At 44.7% G+C, this 20,791-nt stretch overlaps 1 protein-coding gene across 2 annotated transcripts in view; it reads left to right on the top strand.

Moving 5' to 3' along the window:
• BRAF (B-Raf proto-oncogene, serine/threonine kinase) overlaps window positions 1-20,791 on the top strand; it is a 603,403-nt gene that overhangs the window by 469,465 nt on the left and 113,147 nt on the right. For both annotated transcript variants that reach the window (XM_069227907.1, XM_069227906.1), the window contains exon 15: window positions 4,465-4,583. In XM_069227907.1, coding sequence (XP_069084008.1) covers window positions 4,465-4,583 — 119 coding nt within the window. The remainder of the gene's footprint in view (window positions 1-4,464; window positions 4,584-20,791) is intronic.

Genomic DNA, 20,791 nt, shown 5'->3' with positions numbered 1-20,791 from the left:
TTTCACCTCTAGTTGAGGACTACGAGTGGTCTAGCGTCACAATTAGTACACTACTGACCCCCCTACTTTATAAACAACCCCGTACTCCCCTTTTTTGTGATTGTGAATATGTGGAGGCTGTCACCGAACTAGGAGTCCCATTATCTTCTAATATGCTTCTTGCTTGATTCATCTATTTCCTGTGTTCCTCTGCATGTTATGAGGGTTTCAAGCCTTTCAGTGAGAGTTGTCACACTTATTACATCTTTGTTAGGAAGAATCACCATTTTAATGTATTGAAATAGTTCATCATGTGCTTCATCTCTCATATGTTTTTAGTGATCATTGGTTTGAATGCTAGATGCATGATCTTCCTCCTTTGCTTTAACCCTGGTATAGTTCCTATAACACGATGCATGATAATGTGCTTCTGCAGCCACTGTGTCTACTACAAACTGATAGGATCTTTGAATCTCAATTAATGTTTGCACATTCTTGCAGTCTTTAGTCAACTCTAAGCTCCGTTTCTTATTTTGTGGAAGCTTCAATTGGACAACACATTCCAGCATGACTTTGGTGCTTGTCTTCAATGACTGTGGCCCAACGCGTTCACCAGAAAGATACATGAACAATTCTTCAATATTTGTGATGGTCAGTGTTCTTTGCTTTTGTTTCTCAATGCTTGGGAGAGGAGCTTTAAAATGTTGTGGTCCAAAAAACTTGGGCTGCACAGCTATACCGTTGACTCGATAAGTTGTCCCCTTACCAGTGAGCCTCTCTTCCAGCCTATTAATGTTATCCCATGCTAGGTTAGTGGAGACATGAGGCTGAATGTTGGCTGGAAGAATAATTTGCTCATTTAAGGTAGCAGCAAGTTTCTGAAGACACAAGGCAGTATCATTTCCTTCCAGTTGTGAGTAGGAAATCCCATGACCAAGTCTGTTTATAGTGTGAATGATTTCAACATTGCCTGTCAGCGTTTTTATGGCGTATGGGAGCAGCAATTGTTTAGGGGGTTTCTACTGGTCATTTGTGACTGCATATATAATGCCCGGACTGAATGATTGCATAAGTAAGGCAACCTTTTTGGAAGGCTTTTTGTTTTCTGGATCTCCAGTCAGAAGTCATAATAGAAAACGTTTAAGGTAATCAGGCACTGTTAATAAATCTTTATCAGCATCTGATGTATGATATGGCCATGGTGTTGATGTCAAGTTAGTTTTATTCATGTGCGATGATGTTTGAAACACTGATCTTGTTCATGTCTGTTGCCTTAACCTTAAAAACTGATAATTCTGTTTTCAAATTATGCTTTCTCTTACTATGTTCTGTAGCATGACACTTTCAGGTTGGGCCAATAATTTTCCTGGGAATATGTGGAGACTGTCACTGAACTCGGAGTCCATTTTCTTCTAATCTTCTCCTTGCGTGATTCATCTATTCTCTACGTTCCTCTGCATGGTATGAGGGTTTCAAGCCTTTCAGTGAGAGTTGTCACACTAAATAATTCTTTTTCAGGAATAATCATAGTTTTAATATATTGAAATAGTTCATCATATGCTTCAGCTCTCATATTTTTGTAGTGATCATTGGTTTGAAGGCAAGATGTAAGATCTTCCTCCTTTGCTTCAACCGTTATATAGTTCCCGTAACAAGATGCATGATAATGGGCTTCTGCAGCCAGTGTCTACTACAAACTGCTAGGATCTTTGAATCTCAATTAATGGTTTCACACTCTTGCAGTCTTTTGTCAACTTCAAGCTCCGTGGCCTTGATTAATTTCTCACATGTTGATGTTCCCTTGTGGCATTTTATCTTTCACAAAATATACATTCTTCAGCATACACGTTTGACTTTAATGATGTTCCTCTGTGTACGCATTTACTTTTGCACTCACTCGTTCCAGCATCATCACTGAAACTTGCTTGTCTTTTTGCTTAATAGTCTGTAAATCTCTCTTCATAATAAATAGGCTCCTGCACTTCCTTTGGTAAAATACTTGGGGAACCATGCTGGTTTCCACATTTCTCGCAATGTCTAACAGTGGAATGTGATTCCTTACTTGAGCTGCCTGTAACAAAGTAGTAGTCCTGCGTGCTTGTCAGCGTAACTCCATGTTGGACATTCGACCATAAATTAATTATACCCTGAGGATTAGAGGGACAGAATGTGCTTGTTTCAGTCTTCTTCATGGTACTGCAGTGTCATTCACCACCAGCTTTGGAAAGAGAATTAATTCAAAAGTATCAATTGTACTAGTTGTACTTAATATAATGATAATTACTATTATAATTAGCAATTTATATAACCACAGTTACTGTAATTGTAATTTTTAATAATACAATTCACAATAATAAAAATTATGAAAACATTTCCATTTACATCAAGGTATCTTGGGATGGGAGCGGAGTCGTAACTCACAAAAGGCAAAGAGATTTGCTTTCACATATTTTCCATCCCTAAGCGTCCATACCTTGCCAAAAAATCATATTAGAACCCATCCCCCCAAGTGGTACCGATAACATGATGCCTAGATGACAGTTTCAGGTCATAGTCGTTAAACCCAATCAGACGTCTCATTACATAAGTTTTGAATTGCACTGTTTCAGCATCTGGCTGTCTTCCACCCAAGTTCCCCCGGAAAATCCTCCGTCATGCTGTGAGGCAAAGTATTAAAGGGTTTAGTAACAAAAGAAAAATCAAATATCTGGGAAACACATGGACAGGTGGAGAGGTTGCATGTTTAAACAATGAACTTGAACGTTTCCATCAGCTTAAGCACTTTAACGCAGGGGAATGGAAGACGGTGGGGGGATGTCTGTTGTGCTAAAAAGAGGGATAAGGTGCATACAGCGGGAACATGTTTTTGTGGAAGGTTGGAGGTTTACACAAAGCATACGCACTTTATCCATACTCGTGGTATGGGCCACAACTGGGAAATGAACTCTGGCGGTCCAGCATAGGATGTGTCTTTTTTTATATTTTAACTGGGTTTGGTTCTGTATTGACACAATCACATGCACTTTACCAATGGATCAAGCACTCTACTGCAGGGGAATGGAGGCTTTAAGGTGCACACAGGAGGAAGATGAACTGGTGGAAAGGCTGAATGATTACGCAAAGCATATGCACTTTGTCTGTGCTCATGATATGGGCCACAAATGAGCAATGAACTTTGGTGGCCTCAATATGAGAAGATGTGTTCCTTTTATATTTTAACTAACTTTGGTTTTATATTTTTTATGGTTATGCAATGGTTTTAATTAATTATGGAAATAAAATAAATTTGAAAAGTGATGACAGTGATTGCTGCTCATCTTCAGAGGTCGGGAATACGTGTATGTCTGTATCTCAATGACTGACTGCTCAAGGCAGCCTCAGTCAGTAACACGATTGCCTGACACTGAACCTCTCCCTACTGATAATCAAGCATAGGCTGGTACAAGTCATTAAGGACAACACAGCCATTATGCGGTACATCAAGAAGCAGAGTGGGTTGATCTTCTGGATTCTGTGCCAGGAGGCTGTACATCGCTGGAGGTGACTTCGCCAGCAGATGATCTTTTTGGTAGCTGATCACATGCCCTGATACCAGATCACTTAACAACTCAATTTGTGCATCCTTTTAGTGTAAAGAAATAGAGTCTAGGCCAACTATTAGGTGTTGGTAGTCCCATTTTTCTCATTCAAGCCAGAGAATTCAAGTACTAAAGTATTCAAAAATGTATCTGTTTTTTTTTTTGGATATGTTTTATTGTGAATTTTAAAATAGTAAACTCTCTGTTGATTGTGTTGGATTTTACAATAGGTGACTTTCCAGTCAGTTTTTGCAAACTCATCATAAGTTGAAAATGTGGTTTGAAGATTTCAGTTATTTTGTAAGTCATTTAGGAGCCATATATTTAAATTTCTCATCATTTGTACTATTTTATCCTACTCCAAGCATGTAGTTTTAGATATGAGATCATTATACTTTATGCATTCTTTTATTGTGTGTTGTACCTATGTTTAATATCTAATCTTTATATGTATATTTTTATCAAGATTATTTAAAATCAAACAAAATCATAAGTTTCTGAATGCACGTAACATGGTTTAAATGTTGCCTCTTAACAATAAAGCAAAACCTAGAGGTGCTGTGTCATGCAAACAAGTCACTCGAATGATTTTGTAAATATATGTAACATGAGTCCCTGTTTTGTCTGATCCATTTCATTTTCCATGGGTGGTGTAAATGTTTATAACACGGTTTACTGCATTACCACTAACTTTGTTTCTGCGCTGATATTTAAAATAAGATTGTCTTTCTTTCAGTAAGTAATACACCTATCCAGCTGTTGTGAAGATATATGTAGGGAGGTATGTACTTCACTTGGAACGGACATCCGTATCATCAACTTTAGACCTTTGGATCCGTGGCTTAATGTAGCGATATGTTCTGTATTATGTTACTATCCATCCCTTTCCTTACATTCCTGTACTCAGATATATTTTTACACGAAGACCTCACAGTAAAAATAGGAGATTTTGGGCTTGCTACAGTAAAATCACGATGGAGTGGTTCCCATCAGTTTGAGCAGTTATCAGGGTCCATTTTGTGGATGGTAAGTCATTGCAAATATTTTTTGCCTTCTTTTTGTTTCATTTGTTACAGCAAGTAATTGAATTATCCTTCAAGTGGCATTAGTCAGATTTGTCGAGACAAAGAATTGTGGGTCTCCGTTTTGTGAACTGTCATTTAAAGTTAGAGATCCTCTGGCAATACATGGGCATGAAATACGTGGTTGACAATGTGTGTACCAATTAAGAATGCTAGAGAGTCAAGGAAGTACCCTGATATGCTGAAGATATAGAGAAGTCCAAGCAAGAGAGTTGGCCTAATTAATGTTGGCTTTAAGATGTGTATGACTCAAATGGTAGAAAGACCATTGAAAGTTATCCAATCGCAAAATTAAATCAGCAGCTTATGCAGCTTAATAAGGAATTTGTAAAGGGAAAGGTAAGACTGTATCTGGTAGAGACTTCTAGCCACAGATTTCTTACATTATAATATTCCCCAGTTGTCTGACTGGATCTGGACATTTTTAAGCAGTCCCCATTTTTGCCGGTAGGTGGTGTCAACTCCGTGTGGCGCAGTCCGCACCGAAAATGGTGTGTCACCCCAGTGCACTGACCTTTTTTTTCCACGCACGGATTCAGACAAGCTCCCCTCAGTCACTTTTTGATTGGATTTTTTTTTTATTCTTTTGTCGACTAGTGTGCCGTTTCCCCTTTTTTCTGGGATGTCCCTGAAGAATCCCATCAGGTTCAGGCCTTGTGGAGATGTTGGTGACCGACCCCAACTTGGTATCTCTGTGGTGCCTGAAGTGGGACCATGACTCAGTGTTATGGCCAGATTGCAGGACCGTAAACCCCAAGACCATCTGCACACGGGCCATGAAGCTCTTGGCTGCTCAACATGTAACTCTATGCCAGTCCATGTCCATTCACGTGGGAGGTCTCTGGATCGCTCCCAGAGTCGCTCACGTCAGTCCTCATTGCTTTTCTGGATTTTCTCAGGTAAGTCCCAGAAGAAGAAGTCAAAGTTCTCTGCTCCGCTCCCATTCTTCAGACGACACAACAAAACAATACTACATGTCTGTGTCCCAGGCCATCAGAAACTGGGTCTGCTCCGCTCTTCCCCGAGATTCCTTCGAGAATTTTATGAGGACATGAGCTTCACCCCTCTTGAGCACCCTCGGGCCCTATAGGTTGGGGATGGGCTTCGACTTGGGCTCTGCTGGTGGGTCCACCCTTGGTGCTAGTCGACCCTCAGTATCTGTTGGTGGATCTGGATTGGCTGCGGCTTCATGGCTTCCTCCAGCAACCATTCCTGTGGCTCGAACCCATCGTGATTCCTGACTATCATATGGAGCCTGACTGACATTTCACAGTGTCAGTTACGGCGCAGGCTAGGCCCACATAGACAGAATTGGAGATAGAGCCTTATTTCCCAGAAGGGCCTGCTGTGGAACATGAGTAGAGTGGATCTGAGGATTTCTATGGCTACTCTGACCCCCTAACAGAGTACATGGCTGATGACAACTGTTACCCGGACCTGGATGATACCAGTGGTCTGGACACCTCACCAGATATTGTACTCCTCTCTCCTCCACACTGTAGCTACAGAGGAAGGGGCTTATTTTGCGATGTGGTCAGACGGCAGGGAAGGTCATGGACCTAACTATACCTATGGATGAGCTCAAGTCCAGTGTCTTGACAGGGTGCTTCAGCCTGAGATATCGCCTACAGAACCCTAATTACCTTTTAAAAGGCCCTTACCTAAGTCCTGCTCGGGCCTGAGCTAAGCCGTGCAAAGGCACTCCTGTGTACAGGATGATTTCTGTCCTCTATTGCCCCACTCCCGGGGGACCCAGCCTTCCTCTCCCTGCACCCCACACCTGAGAGCATGGTGGTCCAGACCTCAACCTCCTGGTTCAATGCTGCCACATTCAGTACCTCACCCCCTGATAGGGAATCCAAAAGGCTGCATACCTTTGGTAAGAGGATTTTCTTTTCCGCTAGCCTGGGGCTGCAGTCTGTGAACGCTGCAAGTCTATTGAGTTGTTATTTCCATCCTGTGTGGGAAACATTTGCGCAAGTTGTGCCTATGGTTCAGGAGAGACCCGGACCATACCTTTCTAAGCTATTGCAGATGGAAGAGATGCTGCAGAGTTCATGATCAGATGTGGGTTGGATCCGAGTGACTTACTGGTCAGAGCTATTGCTTCTGCTGTGGCACTCTGACGCCACACCTGGTGGAGGAATATTGGCTTTTCGGTGGGTGTCAAGGCATCCCTTATGGACATGCTCTTCGATGTGACTCACATCTTTGGCGACAAGGAGAGATTTAAGGACAGCAGGTACACTTATAGGTTGTTGTGGCTCACTGTGGCTACATGACATCCGCATCCCCCCTTCCACCTCTTCCATGACTATGGTAGGGGCTGTCAGCTATGTCGTTTTCCCCCTAGCCACCAGAGCCATCAGGCACAGTCCTTTTGGGGCCACAGATGCAGCTCCTACAAATCTTTTGGGGCCGAAAGCCAGAGGTCTGTCCAAACCGCTCTTTAATATGTCCTTGATCCAGCATTGGCATCTAGTTGGTGGCAAATCCGGCAAAGTCTGCCCCAGCGGTGGGATATCACCACAGCCAAATGGGTACTTCAGATTGTGCAGCAGGGTTATGCCCTTCCCTGCCAGAAGACCCCGACACCACTTCCACTGTACCCCGATCGGCTAATAGAGTACTGCTTGTGCTTTGCATTGGCCCTCAACAGTACTCCAACTCTACTTTATGGTAGGGTTGTACTTTCAGGACACTTATTTCCACATTCCTGTTCTGCCAGCCCACCAAATCCGCCTGAGTTTCACGGTGGGTCTGGAGCGTTATCAGTTTCCTTTACTGCCCTTTGACCTTACCAGTGCCCTAGGCTGTTTACCAAGGTGAATGCGGTGATTACAGCACATCTGCAGAGGTCAGAGGTTCCAGTCTTCCCCTACTGTGACGATTGACTGTTGAAGGCGGGCTCACCCCGGTCAGTCATCACCCATCTCCAAACTATGGGGTACCTCCTGCACTTGCTTGAGCTCACTATCAACATGCCAAAGTCAAACCTCACTGCCTCTCAGACGCTCTTTTTCATCAGAGCAGTTCTGGAAACAGTGCAGTTTTGAGCTTATCCTTCAAAACAGCAAGTCCAGACTATTCAGGCTATGATACTGTTGTTTCAGCCTCTATCCTTAATTTCGGTGAGACTGTCTCTGAGACTGCTGGGTCTCTTCCCCTCCTGCATCCTGTTAGTAAAACATGCCTGTTGGCAAAAGCGGGCTGTGTAATGGGACTTGACGGCCTAGTGGACACAGCATCAGGGAAATCTCTCTGACTTGGTCCAGATATCGGAGGGAACTGCAAAAGACCTGCAGTGGTGGCTCACAGACTGTGATTGTGTCAGTGGCAGATCTCTCCCTCTTCCCTACCCAGAGGTCACAGGGGTGGCAGATGTGTCACTTCTGGGTTGGGGCAGCCACCTGGGAGAGCTGGAGCTCAGGGGCCTTAGGTCTCCAGCAGGGCCTTAGCTTCACATTAACCTATTGGAACTGAGAGTGATCTGAGTGACATTGAAAGCCTTTCTTCCTTCCATCACGGGAAAGCTAGTTTGGGTATTAATGGACAACTCCACCACCATGTGGTACTGTAGCAAGCAGGGCGGGGTGGGGTTTTGGAATGTATGTCAAGAGGCTCTGCCTCTCTTGATATGGCTGGGACATCAGGACATATTCCTGGTGGTTCAACATCTGAAGGATTCTCTGAACGCCAGAGCAGATAAACTCAGCTGTCAGTGCCTAGCATATCACTAATGGGATCTCCATCCTGAGGTGGCACGCAGTCTCATCCAGGATTAGAGAGAGCCTTGGTTAGATCTGTTCTTCACTGCCAAGAATGTGCAATATTAGCACTGCTGCACACTGGTGTTTCAAAGGCGGCTCTTGCCCAGAGACACATTTTGTCTCAAATAGGACTCCGGCCTTCTGTATGCCTTTCTGCCCATACCACTCCTGCCCAGAATTTTCAAGAAGATCAGGAACGACATAGGTAAAGACATTCTTGTGGCTTTGGATTGGGCATGGAGAGTTTGGTATTTCGAGTTTCTGAGAATGAGCATCAGTCCTCCGATCAGGCTGCTCCTTCAGGAGGATGTTCGGTAACAATAGCAGGAGAGGGTTCTGCTTCTGAATCTGCACACCTTCTGCTTTTGGGTGTAGAGATTAAGCTGCAACAGTTGACAGCTTTGAGCCATCCCACTGAAGTTTGTGTCTTTGGTCTAGCAGGGCTCTGCTGGGGGCACTGTCAAAGATTATCTAACTGCCATTTCAGCATTCTTGCGGTTGCTGATCCAACCTCTTTGTTCTTAGTTCATGTTTCCTCCCTGGCCATTCATTATGCCCCAGTTGGACCTTAACCTAGTCCTTATCTTCCTCATGTGCTCTCCCTTTGATCCGTTACACAACTGCCCACTTCATTTGTTGACTACCAAGATGCAGTTTCTAGTGACCATAACATCAACCAACTAACGTCAGCGAACTGCAGGACCTCACTGTACAACCCGTTATACTATCTTTTACTCAGACAAGCTGGTTCTTAGGACCCCTGCCTCCTTTCTCCCGAAGGTTGTCATACACTTTCAAGTAGGCCAAAACATTACCTTGCCTACCTCATTTGTTCCGCCTCACCCTTCCAAAGAAGGGGAGAGACTCCACCGCCTGGACCTAAAAAGAAGCAGTGTTGTTCTACATTTACCGCACAAGAGAGTTCCATGAGGACGATCAACTCTTTGTAGGCTATGTTGGGGCTAACAAAGGGAAGGCAGTGCAGAAACAAACCATCACAAGATGGATAGTGATCTGCAATGCACTGGCCAAGAAGCAACCCCCTGAAAGCTTGCATGTTCATTCTGCCAGAGCCAAGGTTACAACCACTGTGTTTGCTCGCAGAGTCCCTGTCCTGGACATCTACTGGGAAACAAAATGGGCAACCTTGCACACGTTCACCAAGCACTACTGCCTTGGTGGTCAGGTCTGTTGTGCGTTTGGTCCTGCAAGACTTTTTGGTCTGATTTCCTTGCAGCCCAACCCCTGGTAGGTATTGCTTAGGTATCTATTCTGAGGTAAGGAATCGGCAGCTCAAACTGTCTGTCAAATGAACAAGTTACTTACCTACGGTAATGCCTTATCGGATAGAGACTGTATAGCCACAGAATCTTTACCGATCCTCCCATCCTCACCGCTCTGCAAAATGATTCAGTAAGGTCTCCCTTCTAAATGCTTTAATAATTCACCCCAGTATGTCAACATTCTTTGTGGCTCCACACTTCTGATGTGAAAAGTTATAAAAAGAAACGGACAACACTCAGGGGTAGCGCCTAAATTGTCACATCTGGTGCTGCTGTTGCAGAGCCAAATGACGCCACTTACTGGCGCATAGGAGTGCTGCTCGAAAATTTCCAAATCCACTCTGACATCTAGGAAATATTCTAAGGTAAGGAATCTGCTGCTAGACAGAGTCTTTGTCTGATAAGGCATTGCCTGAGATAGATAACTTGGTTGTCAGCTACCAACCCACACAATGTGTGCCTATAGTGCTTCTGCTCCTGTCACAACTCAAAGTCATATGATAAATGCAACTTTATACAACTGAAGGCGATCAGGAAGTGGGAGGTGAAACTGTGCATTGTAGAGCATACAGAGAGCAAGAGGTTGCATTCAAAACCAAGGTCCTTCTCCAAGTCACAAAGTTACTCTCAGTCACAGACACAAGAAGTTTTCCAGTAAGTCAAAAACACTCCATACATACAATAAAGCCTAACAGGACTCAAACCCATCTCACTTCTCAAACTTTGGTGAGAGGTTGCAAGTGCAAAACTGAAAGGATCCATCATCGTTTGACTTTAAACTACAGATAGCAGCCTTCAAGGAAGCCATGCTGGAAATTTTCCAGATGCCAACCAGCTTCCTTTGGTGTGCCTTTTGGCCCCTCAGAGCTACATGGGCCCTGTTAGAGCTGACATTCTTAGTGTGGTCTTTCCTCAATTTCTTTTGCCTTCACCCTCACCCCCCTTGTTTTCTGAATCGTTTTTTGTTGGTGCTAGGACTCCTTACACTTCAGCACTGCTAACCAGTGCTCAGGTGCTTGTGCTCGCTTCCCTTATACATGGTAAAATTGGTCTACATCTGATTGGCACTTTTAATGCACTTATAAAACTTTAGTATATGGTACTACATGCACCAAGGCCCTGTAAATTAAATGCTACCAGTAGGCCTGCAGCACTCATTGTGCCACCCACTGCAGTAGCACTTTCAAACATGTCTCAAGCCTGCTATTGCAGCCTGTAGTGCAGTTTCAAACTGCCAGTTTACCCTAGCAAAATCAACCTTTTGCCAGCTTTAAACCTTACTTTTTAATACATATAGGTCACCCCTAAGGTATGCCCTAAATAGCCCACAGGGCATGATGCATTATATATAAAAGATAGGCAATGTATTTTAAGCTTTATGTATTCAAGGAGTGAAAAACTCCTTTCTCATGTTTACTACAGTAAGGGCTACATCTTCCATAGTCTACCATTGAGTTACCTTATTACATGTAATAAATGCTAACCTTTGATTGTGAACAGATAGAAATGTCATGCTGGGACTCAAAGGAGCTGTAATCTAAAATCCCCTTTAATGGTAACATTGGATTTTAAGTCACAATTCTGAAAATGTCACTTTTAAAAAGTTGACATAGTTGTTGGGCTTTGGGTATTCTCTCCAGACAATAAGAAAAAAGGGGACTAGGTGTTGGCAGGATATCTGGGGACAGAGCTGTTCCTTGCCCACTTACACTTCAAAATGGTACCTCCAGAGCACACACAAAGGAACCTGACACTAGCCTTTTGTCACCCCAGACTTCTTGGAGTCTTGGCAGAGGAAGGACGGAACTTTCCGAAGCTAGATATGGAGGTAGCCTAGAAGATTCCCCCACTTCAAAGTCTGAGACCAGTTATAAACATTGGACCCTCAGACCAACTCCTCAGTACACTCCTGAACCCGTGGAAACTTCAGAAGGACTGCTTTGGACCCCTTGAGGACTACCCTTCTGCTTGAGGCCTGCCTGTACAGCGGAGGACTGCCCTGCTGCTTGAGGCTCCAATTGACCCCACCCTCCTGATCCTCCCAAGAGGACTGCCCTCCAACTTGAGGCCAGCCTTGCTGCTTGAACCCAGGAGTTTCCAGATTGACACTGAGGACTAGTTGGTTGGCCTCCTGTGCGAGGTACAGGGACATAAGCTCCGGAGACCTTGAACTTTGTACCTGGCTTCTGCTGGAGAGACCCGTAACCCCTCAAAAGGTGCCCCCCAAGTTCTTGAAGGTGTTGTTCCTGCCTACCCCAAAACGTTGGAACATGGCCATTTTTTTTAAATCAAAAAGTGAATTTCTAACCAACAGAAATTCAGGCACTCCATGCTTGTTGATCTGTCAAACCTGCATCTCCAGTTTGTGTGATTCTTTGGTAGATCCAGCTACTTTCTTCTTCACAGCAGTAAATTCTGTACAGCGGGACCTCTTGGCAAAGGTATCCAGCCTCATGACCCCTCATCATCTGCAGCCTGCAGCTTTTTCCAGAAGGCGATTTTTGACTTCCAAAGAAAAAAAATAGTCTGAACATAGAAATCTTCACTGCAACTCTGTCCACTGGCTCCCCAATGACAACGTCTCCTCCTCAGACACTGCCGGCTGCCTTGCTCTGCAGACCTTTACCCTCTCAAGAATGTTGCTTAAGAATTTCTTCTAGTCCAAAGGTAAGCTAGTACGAGGCTGAATCCACCTTGTATATCCAGCCCGCTTTCGATTGCACTTAGTCTTAACTTTTGACTTTGTGCCGGACTTGTACAATTAGATACCCACTGTTGATGTTTTGATCTTTTAGGTGTTATTTTTCACAAAAAACTTTTAAAATTCACTAGTTCGATTCTACTGATCAGATTTATTAGTTTTGATGTCATTTTATTTATTAACATTTTCTCTATTTTCCTAAAGTGATTTGGGATTTGTCTTTCGTTGTGTTTTCACTTTATTACTGTTTGTGTGCTGCATAAATACTTTACACAGTGACTCTCAGTTAAGCCTGCTTTTGTGTCATGCCAAATGACTTGTGTGGTTCACTCTGGCAAGGATTGTGGTTCTGCATGAGTAAGGCTCTCCATCCATCGCCCCTCCAAAAAAAAAAAAACAATAACCCATTTTCTTACAGTGGTGTTCAGTAGTGGGATTCACTACTTGTGTTTTTTGTAGAGCCACTCAGTAATTTTGTGCATTATTAAAATCGAATTTAAATAATTTGACATCATTTTCAATTCTTTGTTTCTAAATTCTCCTTACTTTTTGATTTAACTCCTTTTTCCAAATGTATCTTGCCTCACATCTTTTTTGCTACAATGGAGATAGAGCTGTCAGCTTTGACAGCCTCAACAAGGCAGATCTGCAGATGCTCTGCAAGAGGATAGGGCTGAATGTGGAAAGGGTTGCCACCAAGGTGAACCTCCAGATAGCTCTCAGACTTTGAGGAGGATACAGATCACCCCAGAGGGGCAAGAAGAGAATGGCCTTGGTGAGGAAGTGGACTCAAAGGAGGAGGAGAAAGAGGGCCTGGCCACAGGCCCTTAGCTGCAGTACCCTGAGGAAATTTAGGGGAACTTGCCTTCAGGAGTAAGATCCCTTGTAAGGGCTTGGAGCAGTGTGTCTGGTCATAACCTGCCCCTGAGGACCTTGAGGACAGGAAAGCTGAAAGAGAACTCAGGCTGCAGCTGGCCAAACTCAAAATGGAGGAAGCAGTCCCTCAGAGAACTGCAGAAGAGAGAAATATTGAGGCCGACAGTGCCCTGGAGAAAAAGAAACTGGCCCTAGAGAAGATATTTCTTCTGGCATATGAGGTGAGTCAACAAAAGCTGGACCTAAAAGCCAAGCAGCTCTTAGAGCCCAGCAGCAATAGTGGCAGTGTTATACCAGTGGAGACAGGAGGGTCAACATCTCAAAGGACCTAGTGCCTAACTTTGTTGTGGAATGACATTGACAAGTGGTTTGAGGTATATGAGATTGCCTTGGAGATGCACAGGATCCCTGAGGAGGATTGGGGAGCCAGTCTCTGGAGGCATATTCCCAGTGAAAGGAGGGATCCATTACTGGCTCTAGGAAAAGAGGACACAATAAGGTATGCTCTCATGAAGGACACCTTTGTCAGGACGTATGGTCACACCCTTGAGACGTATAGGCAGAAATGCAGGCACGGCCAGAAGCTTCTGAAATAGGCCTGGGTGGATTTTGTGGAATAGTTTTGCAAGGCACTTAGGGGGTCATTCCGACCCTGGCGGTAATTACCGCCAGGGCCGGGGTCCGCGGGAGCACCGCCAACAGGCTGGCGGTGCTCCTTTGGGCATTCTGACCGCGGCGGTACAGCCGCGGTCAGAAACGGAAAGTCGGCGGTGTACCGCCGACTTTCCGCTGCCCTGAGGAATCCCCCATGGCGGCGCAGCTTGCTGCGCTGCCATGGGGGATTCCGACCCCCTCATCGCCATCCTGTTCCTGGCGGTTTCGACCGCCAGGAACAGGATGGCGGTGAGGGGTGTCGTGGGGCCCCTGGGGGCCCCTGCAGTGCCCATGCCAATGGCATGGGCACTGCAGGGGCCCCCATAAGAGGGCCCCACTTTGAATTTCAGTGTCTGCTCAGCAGACACTGAAATTCGTGACGGGTGCTACTGCACCCGTCGCACACCTTCCACTCCGCCGGCTCCATTCGGAGCCGGCTTCATCGTGGAAGGGTGTTTCCCACTGGGCTGGCGGGCGGCCTTTTGGCGGTCGCCCGCCAGCCCATTGGGAAACCCAGAATGACCGCCGCGGTACGGTCTTCTGGCGGTCCCAGCCAGGCCGGCGGCTACCGCCGCCGGCCGGGGTCAGAATGACCCCCTAAATGTTTAGGTGAAGGGCAGTGGTATGAATGATTACAACGGGCTGTACACTCCGATAGCCAGAGAGCACATGTTCAGTAATTGTTTTACAGAGCTGGGCCATACCTGGTGGATAGTGAGCTCACTGACCCGCAGAAGCTTGCTAAGGATGAGGACTGCATGCTCAGCACTAGGGTCCACAAGAAGGTATCTGGGGGGATTCTTAAAATGGTGGACAGGGTCAAAAACGGAAGAAAGAAGAGGGAAGACAACAATAAAAACAAGGAGTCATCTAAACGCTTTAAAACAGTTCTCAGGGGAAGGATACCGAATCCCAACCTCTCCAGAAGAAGGGTGGATTCCTTGAAAAAAAAAACTCAGTGAAGTTTAACCCCAAATGTCGTGAGTGCTATATCTATGGACACATTAAGGGAGACCCCAGATGGCCCAAGAGGGCGCAGCCCCGCACGGGTGGGCAGACACCAGTGCTGGCTAGCTCTTGGGGAGGAGGGTTAGTGCAGGGGTTACCCTAGTGTCTCCGGGTGACAAGGAGGTGGTGCCAAAAGCCCACATGCCTAACAATAGGCAGTGAGTCATCATCTATGGACAGCCTGTGGAGTCTCTAAGAGACACAGAAGCCAATATGACTACTGTTACGTGTCTTCTGGTGTCCTTTGAGCAAGTAATCCCTAATGTGTTCCACCAGGTTGTAGCAGACAACAGTGAGAGTCACTACCCAGTGGCACTGGTTCCCTTTGAGTGGTGATGGGGAGATTTCTGGTTCCTTGAGGGTCACCGAAAGGAGGTTGAGCTCTAGTCCCACCTGGAGATTTTAGGGTTGCTTTAGTGGATGTGCCTGGCCACAAGTTCAGTGGCAGAACGAGATGGTAGTCAAGGAGGCTTGGAGCCTTGAAAATGTCCCATGTAGCTGCTAAGGAGAGAAAGGGCAAGGGACGTGGGAAACCTGCGCTGGTCTAAAAGAGGCTGAGCCTGAGGATGGCATCTCGTAACCTACAGTGGAGGACATTGCTGTCTTGGGAGACCTGTCTGAGTCGCTCAATTTTATTGGTCCCGAATGAGAGTGACCTCAGATGCATTCAGCAGGTCATGTCCTACATGGCACGCCATTTGGAAGTCATGGAGAAAGCTAAATACTCTCCTAGTTCCCTTACCTGCTGTTGGGACCTCCTATGAAAGGGTGCGCATCGACATTATTGGGCATAGCTCTGCCTCATAAAGCAGCATTATAGACAGTTTTGTGAATAGAAAGAGAAAAATACCTTGATTGAAGACATGTCCTTATTCCCTCAAAAGTAAGATATTAAGGCCATTTGTAGGCCTTTGATTTCCAAATAAATGTTTGAATGAAGAGAAATTCAAGATAATCTTTTTTCAACAAGCAATGCAGGCATGCAGGGGTAAGATTAATAGGTATCTTTTTACCATCAAGATGCATACTTGCATATTCCAATCAGAAACCCTCACAGTCAGCATCTGCGGCTTATGTTGAATGAGTGAGCATTAACATTTTGCAATCTAGAATCATTGAAATAGCTGTCCAATGCCAAAAGGTGGCACCATGGATCCACCTTTACTGCAGCACCTCCTCTAACATGATGTCAGTCTGCCATATATGGTGCAGTCCAGTGTGCTGAAGTCTGTTTTTTAGCACACTTCAGAGATCAAGAGTCGCTCTCCAAACAAATGTATTTCTTAAAAAGCCTTATTTTGCATTGCATTTAATAATCATGGCACCTTCAAAAGAGTAAGGCTTTATGAGATGTCGATCCTATCACAAGCAGATGTCAATTTCAGACATGTTCATATTGGATCGTATTTTGTATGTCTCTGATGCTTGGGGCATGTCTACAAGGCCTGTGAGAAGTGCTACCTCATTCTCACCAAAGCCATCGAGGAGCAGAAAGAGAAGACCTTCTTGACTTGAGCCCACAATGAACATTAGGATAATCAGTGCTCCTGGTCTTGTTCAGGTCCCAGTGCCCTCACCCCCATCCACCTTGCTTAAGTTAGTTTGTGTGCTCATCCATTTCTCCTCTGACTGTCCATGCTCTACATCTGTCAGTGCTGCAAACCACTGTTTCTGTCAATGCTGCAAAGCTTCTTTACACCGTCCTGGCACTAATCAGCACTGCTTCACCACCAAAGGTTTCACTAGTTGTGTCTGCACCAGTGGCACCACCTCCTATGAATCGACTTGCACTGACTTTGGACCCAGCCTTTAAAAACGCCCAAAATTCTGAAGACCAAGGACATTGTGGTCAAGGTGCAAAGCTTAGGCTAACATAAGTGATGAGCTAGGTTGCGAGACTGTGTCTTAAGCATTAAAATGTGCATGAGATTTCTCAATCAGTTTTTTAATTTATTTAGTGGTCTAATACTGTTCACAACGAGCAGGAAAACAATTTCATCCAATTCTGATGCAGATATTTATTTAGCTTTAAAGAACGTCCATGGCCTGGACACTTCCTCAGAACTTGATCTGGTTGTTTTTCTAGTCCCCTAACAAAATAAACTACCTCTTTCATGGCAGTTCTATGCAAGGCGGCTGAGGTCTTGGAGTTGCACTTGCCATTTTGGCTGTTTGGGGAAAAACTGTCTTCTGCTTCTTCAGCGACCTCCACCTTTTGGTTTCCAGCTATACAGGAAATGTAAAGGTTATTTGTGGGAACAACGTATTAGTAGGGCCAGCCCTCCCAGACTGTTCAATATCCAAACCAGTTTTTCGTAGCTTTGGAGTATGTGGTAACCAAAGGATGCTGTAGAGGTCTGCAGTAGTCTTCCTCCTCTCAAACAGTTTTAGCCCATCGTCGAGGAAGCACATGTCCTGTTGGAAGGTCTTATTCACTGGCAGTCATCACTTCAGACCTTTGTGTTTTTGAATCATCGAAAGCAAATATGCCTTTCCTTTTCGTAAGTCTAATCCCCTAGTCTTTGCTATTTCCTCTGAACCCTCTGTTGACCATGCCTATAATCTCCTGCAAGGGGTTATTTTCCTTTTAAATAAGGGGCAATACAGCTCAATGCGTAGGGTGATTCCAAGGAAGGGAGTTACTCCCTTCCTTTTATAGTGGAAAAAAGCAGGGTGCCTATGTCTCATTCTGAAGCTTCATGTCTCAAACTCTTCTCTTCACACAGAGAAAATGAAGATGTTATCTATTGTACAAGTCCCCTTGGTCCTCGAGTTCTGAGACTGGATGGTGGTGCTTGACAGCAGGATACCAATTTTCCTATACCAATCCTGCACTCACAAAGACAGTTCCTAAAATTTGTAGTGGACTCCACTCACATACTTTGACGCAACATGTCATCCTGAAGCTCATGTCACTGGTTTATCTTAGCAGATGGGGTATGTATGTGTCTCTGTTCCTTGATGATTTTCTGCTGGTCGCAGGGTTGCGACTGCTGGTGATGGACAATCTTGCAGCATGCTGTATCTGCTTTTCGATTTTTGTTTCTCCATCAGCTTTTTCACCTCCAACCCATGGAATTCCTTTTCTTCTTTGGGATGGATTAGTACACGGTCGCCCTTAAGCCTTTCCTGTCTTGTCAGAGTCCAGGACAATTTGGGGTTCTTTCACAGTTGGCCCACCTTCTTGCCCTCCCAGTCCTGCAGCTTCTGAGGCACCTCCTTTATTCTGAATGATCTGCGGCGCAAGACGCCTAGTTCTCTACATGCATGACAAAATCACTGACTTGATGAAGTAGAACTGTCTGAAGCTGAACACGGACAAGACGAAAGTCATAATCTTCGTCAAGAACCCATCTCTGTGATGATCCACCTGGTGGTCAGCAGAGCTAGAACAAACATCCATCCCACCAACTACACCAAGAATCTATGGATTGTCATCTGCTGCAGAATCACATGACCACCCAAGTCAATGTCACTGCCTCATGCCTCCACTCCTTGAAGATACTGCGGAATATATTCAAATGACACCCTGTCAGCACCTGGAAAACCATCATCCATGCCTTAGTCACAAGTAAACTGGACTACTTGCACACATTCAGAAAAGTAGATCTGGTGTTTGAGCCTTCTCCTATATCGCTCCTAGGCAGTGGAACGACCTACCGCTACACGTCCTAGCCTCTTCCTGACTTCTTGAATTCCACAAGAAGCAGAAGACCTGGTTTTTCACTCTTAGTCCTAGGCTGGCTACACTCACATCTGCTCAGCATCAGGATACCCTCCTGAATCCTAGTGTGTTTTACAAATCACCTTAACACAACATATGAGTTTTCAGTGGTGACTCTGGTTTCAATGAGCCCTTCACTCGCGGGTGTCCTTAGTTACACAGATGGTATTGAAGCACACAAATGTTCAATAACAGATGTTCAAGGCTGTAATGTTCACTATGATCCAGAGCCCCAGTAGGACTGGATTCTAAAGTAGGAGAGAAGCCAAACTGCTGTATCATAGGTGAACCATGAAGTTAATAGGTGATGTAAGTACATCTTCCAAGTATTTAAAGTGCATGAAGGGCCATGATAAGCCCATAGATTAGTGTCCATATTCAAACGACAAGCACAAAGACTGTGCTTGGATCATAGTGAACATTACAGCCTTGAACAATTCCCAATGACGAAACAAGTGTCAGCTGCTGTTCTTTGGATATATTGTTATGTGCATGAGAATTCTGAACGAATTTGAAGAATAAAGACAGTATGAAAATAACTTTTATTACATCTTTAGATCTGTTATGGAACAATTGTGCGCTTTGGTACCTTCTATGTAGCCAAATTTACCAATCTGGGATATTCTTCCAGACCGCGCCTATCTCACCCACGGTGGCAGGGTGAATTTACCAGGCCAGCACCTATCTCCGGACACCGTACAGACAGTTTAAAAGTGCTGTGCATTCACTATGCCCCATTACTTTGGCCATCTCTTCATGTGCAGACCTTAAAGCATTGTCACCATTTACATTTGTACTCACCTGTGTCCTGACTGAGGTTATTTAGATCTCCACAGTGGCAGCTCCGGACTGGTTTGGTGATGGGTGCTGTGATAAAACCTGACTTGAGGTGGTGGCGGACACCTCCTCCCTCGGTTTGAGGTGTTCTCTCAACTTCATGGAAATCAAAGGCCAATATTCAATTGCAGAGCATAGACTGCTCTTAAACTTGCTGAGCCTTGTCAATATGTATGACCCTCAAGACATTCTTGTTGTTCATTTGCAGTCAGTCCTTATAGACAAGATGACTGCAGTGTGGTGCGATTACAAGTAGGTTTATGTGGGCTTGCGTCCCCTGTGCTTGGTCGTTGAGGCAAGGTGTTGGATCCAGATTCCCTAACAATTTTGCAGTCATTTATCATCAGTAGGAATGTATTTATATTTGGATACTCACTTAGGAAACCTGCGAACAAAGCAAAGATGCAGTTTGACACATACACTTGTGACTTCCTTATTTCTTATGGCCTTACAGTGACTGCAAATTCAGCACAGTCTTAAGGGCTTTAGACATTCTGCTAGCTCCTATTAAGTGTCACAATATGGAATTTGAAACAAAATGGATTCTACACAGGCAGGTGCTTCATCCGAACTTCTAGAGCCTCTACCTTTATGCCAGGAAATTGCACTTAGCAATGTGAGCACCTTTGCATTGCCTTTGGAGATGGTGGACATGATATTGGCAATATACCATCCTGCCACCATATTTTTTGTAATCTGGTTAATTGTCAAGTTTTGTTTCTTGCTGTGCTGTGGAAGTATGAACCTCCTCGAAGCACATTTGTCTGATGTGTTGCGTCTTATGCTTTCTGTAGCCCAGCAAGGCTTTGCGTTGGGCGCTGGTAAAGGGTATTTGACAGCTTTTCTTATTTGTTGAATCAGCCATTCTTGTTCAAGTCATCTATTGTGATGTGTTTCTTTAAAGGGTTGCCTTACGTGTTCCCTCCTTCACCTTTTTTGAATTTGGTACTCCCCTCGTTATTTATGGATTTGTTTGTTAAGACTGTTTTTTGATTGCCAGCTCACTGGCCCATCATGTCAGCGAGCTACAGGCAATGTTGCTATGTTCTACCTGGACAAGCTGGTACTTCAGACAGGGGTTTCCTTCCTTCCAAAAGTGGTTCCCCATTGTCCAGTCTCTTACTCTGCCATCATTTTTAAGTGAGACTCCATTCTACCCTGGAGGAGGAAAGACTTCACACTAATGGACCTTTGCAGTGCTCTCAGTATCTACATTGAAAGGACTAGAGAATATCACCTCATTGATCATCCCTTCATTGTCTGTGTTGGTTCCAAGAAGGGCAAAGTGATTCAGAATCT

Source organism: Pleurodeles waltl, chromosome 4_1, assembly GCF_031143425.1.
Source record: "Pleurodeles waltl isolate 20211129_DDA chromosome 4_1, aPleWal1.hap1.20221129, whole genome shotgun sequence".
Classification (NCBI taxonomy): domain Eukaryota; kingdom Metazoa; phylum Chordata; class Amphibia; order Caudata; family Salamandridae; genus Pleurodeles; species Pleurodeles waltl.
The sequence above is the reverse complement of the archived record's forward strand: the minus strand, read 5'-3'. Positions and strand labels throughout refer to the sequence as shown.